Here is a 6,000-nt window from a genome sequence, read left to right as displayed (position 1 = left end):
TAGATAGATAGATAGATAGATAGATAGATAGATAGATAGATAGATAGATAGATAGATAGATAGATAGATAGATAGATAGATAGATAGATACGCTCAAAGTCGCTGAAGTTCGCCAAAAAATGCTTCGTATTTATTATCATGCTCATGCTCAATGTATCATGCTCATGCTCAATCACGCTCAATGTACTCCTTTAGTAATCACTTAACTTGAATGTTTTCATTGTTTTTTGTTTCAAGCACATTGTCACTATTGCTCATATGGCCCTACGTTTATGCACAATTTTCTTTTAAATATTGGTGTGATTTCGTCGCTGTTTGCTGCCTAAAAAGCTAATCCTCTTTTTACTTTTTGTTAGGAGGTCCCCGTGACAGTTTTTACTTTGGCACCTCCGATTGTTCATTCGACATGCAGAAAATGTATTCATAACAAAATGTATCTATTTTTGAATAAACATGAGACAGCAAACAACAATAAGATGCATGTCAAGGGTATGAAATAAACAGTTGGAAGTTTAGCGCCTATATTGTGAAATTCTATTTTCATTGTTTGAATAGGTCTTAAAGTCTTAGTATCAGTGCTTCACGAAGTTTTACTTGTAATGTTTTCAAGGGCTTCTGTACGACAATGACTTGTGGGTGCTCTAATCTAGGCTACCGTTGGTTGAGCAGAGGCTTGGGTGTGTTTCGTTTTCGTCGTTCACCTTTTCCTTGTATCCTCTAATGATAGAGCAACTCTCTTAAGACAGTGTATTTTTTAGAGTACTGTTCTTGTTATTCCTTAGTAAAAATAAAATTTTGTTATTTTCGCGCAGTTATTCTCAAATTGTTTTTCCTCATTAAGCTCAAGCCTTGTTCTTTCTTGACCACTATAACTGCGCTTTTTGACACGATTCTGCGGATTTGCATAAAAATGTAATGCACTAGCCACAACGACGTTATGGGTATGCCCCACATTTATATGATGATGGCATGTTCCAAATCATCAACATCATCATACTGTACGAGTCCTTTACACATTCCGCGGCGTGGCCTACGCCTCTTCAACCCTTCACGTCGGTCACGTAAGTTGCATTCTTTAAATTGGACGTCTGCCACCACGAAATGAGGTAGAACGTACTGGCAGTTCTACCTCCTGTCTATTAATGAGTAGTCCTTCAGCCTGCTTTTGTACTGTGTGGTTGGCCCATGAATGACTACGCCCACTGAAGACGACGCTAATGTGCGATTACCCGCTATGGGTTATTGAAATGCGCTCGGTGAAAAGGCAGCTTGTCCCTAGACGACTTGAAGGTGATGGTAGTTTTTCAGTGGAATTTATTCCTGAGAGCTAATTGTGTGCAGCTTACTTAGTTGTACAGTGCCCCTGCGATCCACCCCGACCAAGCGGTGATGTCATGAGGAGTCGGTGTGTAACGACACATTATTTGTCGCCATGGTACCACCATGATGACGTAATGTAATGGTGTCACAGTGTCAGACGTAGGGCGACGTTATCACTTGACGGTGATTTTTTCGCACCGCTCGCGTTGACACTGTCACTGCAGTCGATGAAGCATCTAGGACACTACCCTATTATCTTTTTTGTGCGCACTAAATTGACGTGAACATCTTCAAGACCTGTAGAGGTCTGCAAGCGTGTTTGCGTGTCTAGCCACTTCGCCAAGCCCTTGACATCTCAACTTTTATGAGTCAGTGGGCTATCTTTCATTAGTGGTTTTCTTATATATAGCCAAATTTTTACTGTATTGACACAATGCAGAGCGTTGAATATTCAATCAACTTTATCACTTGAATTCCTTACTTAGGCTGGACAGAGGAGCGAGAGAGTCATTCTGATCGTTTTTCACATCTTACAACATGACCGGCGAGCAATCAAGTAAGTGAACAGTTATTTTGCCTAGTATGTACTATGTAAAAGTTTAAAGAGGAAATGCGAGTAAAAAGCGATGTTTAATATAAAGGCACAGGTCCGCACCATAAGCTGTGTATGTATATTTCAAGAACACTCGCCAAGAGCCGTAGTAAACATTTATGTCACGACAGTACTCACTAATGACGTGACGGCAGCGTGACAAGAAATGCAAAAGCAGTGGTGTCGGTGAACACGTGCCGGGAGAATGCGAGCATAAGCGCTCGCTCAGGCGCCAACAAATTAAGGTGAGAATCCACTCTCGTTTTTAGGGGCGAAGCTCTTTAAGCCATAAGCCGTGCCTCTACGCTGTATGTAGTAGTAGTAGAAGTCGTTGTCGTAGTAGTAGTGAGCAGCCACCACAATGGCCGGACTAGAGGAGCTGCACGCGTGCACACTCTTTGGAATTCTGAAGGAAACCTGCGCACGTAAATCCTAAATGAAAATACAGTTGTTTCTGATGAATTCACCTACAAAGACGAGTATCAGTATCTTAATTTCTAATAAAATTTGCCTTGAAGTTGATGCTCACTAAAAACATTCGAGTAACACAAGGACAAGCTTTGAGCACTATCTGACTAGAAGAGGTTGCCACGTTACTTTCATTGGGCGTCACCTCCTTGCTTTAAGCAAGGCTAGGCCCATGAAACGGCCTTCTTTTTGTCGAATAGTATAGTACCAAGTATTTTAAATTGTTAGCAACTTTTATACACATACGTTTAGCGAAGTTTGGGCAGGAGTGCCATGAACTTGCGGCGGTAAAAGGTGGGAACTAGGCACGAAATGGAGGATGTAAGAGAGTGCGCACGTGCCGCTATTTTAAAGTCCGGCCGTGCCCCTCTCGTTTAGTCCTTGGAATGCCCGCTGGATGATGGTACTTCTATATAATGAATATATGGCGAAGAGATGCGAGATGGTGGTACATAGAGTGTTCACTAGATGGTAGGAAGGACAGACGCATGGACAGACGAACGAACAGAGAGACAGATGCACGGACAGGCGGGTGCATGGAGGGACGCATAAACAGAAGCAGAGACGTATGCAAGGCTGGACGGACGCAGGTATGGACTCACAGAAGCAAAAAAGAACAGACAGGCGGAAGGCCAGATGGAGTGACGGATGCTTCGCCCCACTCATCATCACGAACTCCGCGTATAAGCTGCGATTTTTTTTATCTCTCATTGTTGGAAGCGGAACTGTTTTGTTACTGTCAATGGTAGCAGCAACTATATTCACCATGCACATCAATACCGTAAACGTTTTAGAGGCAAAGCTTAGTATAAACATCGTTCCCTCCTTCACATGTAGTATGTAGCCACTTCTACAATATGACCTAATATATGGCGTTGTGTGTATATTTCCTTATTAAGAATTATGAACCATGTTCGCGAAAGGAACCCTGATGGGATGTGAAGCAGCAGCAGTGCGAACTACGTTGACATGGTCGGAAACGGCGTCGACGCAGGTGCTGGAAGAACGGTTTGAAGCGAAACTCGGTGTAGCGTTTACTCGCGTAAACAATTTTTAAACGCAAAAGGACAGGCGGTGGGACGCGTTGAAGACACATGCAATCGGTTTTCTTGATTCGCGTCTCACCAGTGTTACCTGCGCGACGTCTTTATTTTCGAACGCGATAAGTGCTCTTGACTCGCACCTCGTTGGTGTCGCTGGTCTTCCACTGCCGACATTTGCATTCAGCTTCCCTGGCTCTGGCCTTTTCGATGTTGACGTGGCAATCGCGAAAGCGATCGGCATCGCTAACGCTTGCAAGGCCGGTGACAGTCGAGACAGGTACTCACACTAGCGGGAAACATGCCGAGGCGGCGTTCCGACCGTCAGCACGATCGCACGGTAAGCAGAGGTGCGGTGTTGACACTGCTGGCAACGCGAGATTCTCGAGGCGTGCGCCGCGCGCGCCGCGCGCGCTCCGGCCGTCGTGCGGCTTCTCGCCGACAGATGGCGAGAGGGGGCAAGGTGAAAAAATGGCAGCATATCCACGGAGTGAATAATGGAGAGTGGGGCGAAGCATTCTTCCCTCCATGCGTCCGTCTGTGTGACCGTGCATGCGTCTGCTCGTGCGCCCGTCCCTGCGTTCGTTCATGCATCCGCCACTGCGTTCGTTCATGCATCCATCCATGCATCTGTCTGTGTGTCCGTTCGTCCATCTATTGAACACTCCAAGTCCCACCATCCCACATATTTTTATCATATATTCCCCATATAGAAGCACCGCCATTCAGTGGACATTCCAAGGACTAAACGAGAGGTGGCACACGCCCACTTTCTTACGGCTTCCGCTTCGGGTCTACTTTCCACCTTCAACCACCTTGAGTTCTTGGTATATACTAGTTCACTGTATTCATGGCACTGCGGCCCAATGCTCGCTAAAACTTTCTAAAACCAAGGAGGCTACGCCAAGCGAGTATATCGTAGCAACCTTTTCTTGTCAGATAGTGCTCAATGTACATGCCAGTGGCTGCTAATGTGAAATGTGAGACAGGAGGATTTAGCTTTTAATTTCTTACGGCTTGCGCTTCGTATCTGCTTCCCCCCTTTAACCACCTCAAATTCATTCATGGTATATACTAGTTCATTGTATTCATGGCCCTGTGGCTCAACGCTCGCTAAACCTTTCTAAAACTAAGGAGGTTACTCCCAGCGAGTAAAATGTAGCAACCCTTTCTTGTCCGATAGTGCTCAATGTACATGCCAGTGGCTGCTAATGGGGATCACAGCATGCGCGTTGACTAAAATCCGAATGCTCCTGTCTCTCATTCCCCATTAGCAGCCATTAACATGCACATTGAGCACTTTTTTTATTGTTAAAGAACGCACAGCAGAAGTCTCTCACCGGCACCACCTTGGAGGTTAAATGTTATACCTATTTCGGGTATGTGCCACTGGTGGTTACGTACTACGAGGGACGCACAAGCCACGCCATAAGGAGCTTCACCCCTAAAAATGCCCACGTGAGGAGTGGCCTCGAGCGTGTTGAGCGGTGCACAGGCTGAAGCGACAGAGAGCTGACACAAGGCGAGCGCGGGCAGGCGAGAGAGAGAGACGTCAAGACACACTGCCAGGAGGACGTAGCTACTTGACACCACACCAACACCTTCGGCAAGGGGAGCGGTGCGGACGGAGGGACAGCATTACACAGGATAGTAAAAGAGCTGCTTCGCATCTAATTGTATAACAAGATGGCGTTAGGGGTTTCACTGCATATTCACATAGGAAACGAAGATGAATGGGGCGAGGCGTCCGTCCGTGCGTTCGTGCGTCAACCGTCCATGCGCCCATCCATTCGCCCAGCCGCCAAACTGTGCGTGCCTCCATCATCCGTCCGTGCTCCTGTGCATACGTCCATGAGTGCGTACCTGCGTCTGTTCATCTGTCTGTCCATACATGCTACCGTTCATCCGTCTGTCGGTCCGTGCTTCTGTCCATCAATCCAGTCTTCCAGCTATCTGTCCATCCATGTTTCCGTCCGTCCATGGTTCCGTACGTCCGCACTTCCATCCATCTGTCTGACCTTCCGTGCTTCCTTTCATCCATGCGTCCGTACATGCATCCGTCCGTCTGTCTGTGCGTCGTCCAAGTTTTCATCAGTACGCTTGTTCGTTTTTCCGTCCGTCCGTCCGGTAGTGCTTCCGTTCATCCACCCATGCGTTCGTTCATGCAGCCGTCAGTCCATGCGTGCTTTTGTCCGTCCGTCTATGCCGCTATCCCACCGTCAGTGCGTCTAGACGTACGGACGTTTGAACACGTGGAGGCGCGGAGGAACGCTTCACCCCACTCATAATCATTCACTAAGTGAATATGCTGCAATTTTCCGCAGCTTTTTTGACGTTTCCGGAATGGTGGTGATATGTCTTAAAGTAGAGCCATGAATTGAAAATAAAAAAAATCGCTTTTAGCTTTTCTTTTGCTGCGTGAATTCTACCTAGTTTTCTTGGAAGCGTGTGAAGCTTTTCACGAAGTCTATTTTGGGCAAGTTAAACATCACATTTTCTTGTACGCACTGGTCTTTTGAACCAAGCGCTTGCACGATACTCTGTAACTCATCACTTGAGTTATTTATACTCCCGATTCGT

At 46.4% G+C, this 6,000-nt stretch overlaps 1 protein-coding gene across 2 annotated transcripts in view; it reads left to right on the top strand.

The window, feature by feature from the left end:
- The first annotated feature begins 977 nt into the window (after nt 1-977).
- The window catches only part of LOC119173603 (putative 4-coumarate--CoA ligase 2), a 295,605-nt gene continuing 290,582 nt past the window's right edge, over nt 978-6,000 (top strand). For both annotated transcript variants that reach the window (XM_075896290.1, XM_075896289.1), the window contains exons 1-2: nt 978-1,061; nt 1,806-1,876. In XM_075896290.1, coding sequence (XP_075752405.1) covers nt 1,858-1,876 — 19 coding nt within the window. In that variant the 5' untranslated portion in view covers nt 978-1,061; nt 1,806-1,857. The remainder of the gene's footprint in view (nt 1,062-1,805; nt 1,877-6,000) is intronic.

The sequence above is a fragment of the Rhipicephalus microplus genome, chromosome 5, assembly GCF_043290135.1.
Source record: "Rhipicephalus microplus isolate Deutch F79 chromosome 5, USDA_Rmic, whole genome shotgun sequence".
Classification (NCBI taxonomy): Eukaryota; Metazoa; Arthropoda; class Arachnida; order Ixodida; family Ixodidae; genus Rhipicephalus; species Rhipicephalus microplus.
The sequence above is the reverse complement of the archived record's forward strand: the minus strand, read 5'-3'. Positions and strand labels throughout refer to the sequence as shown.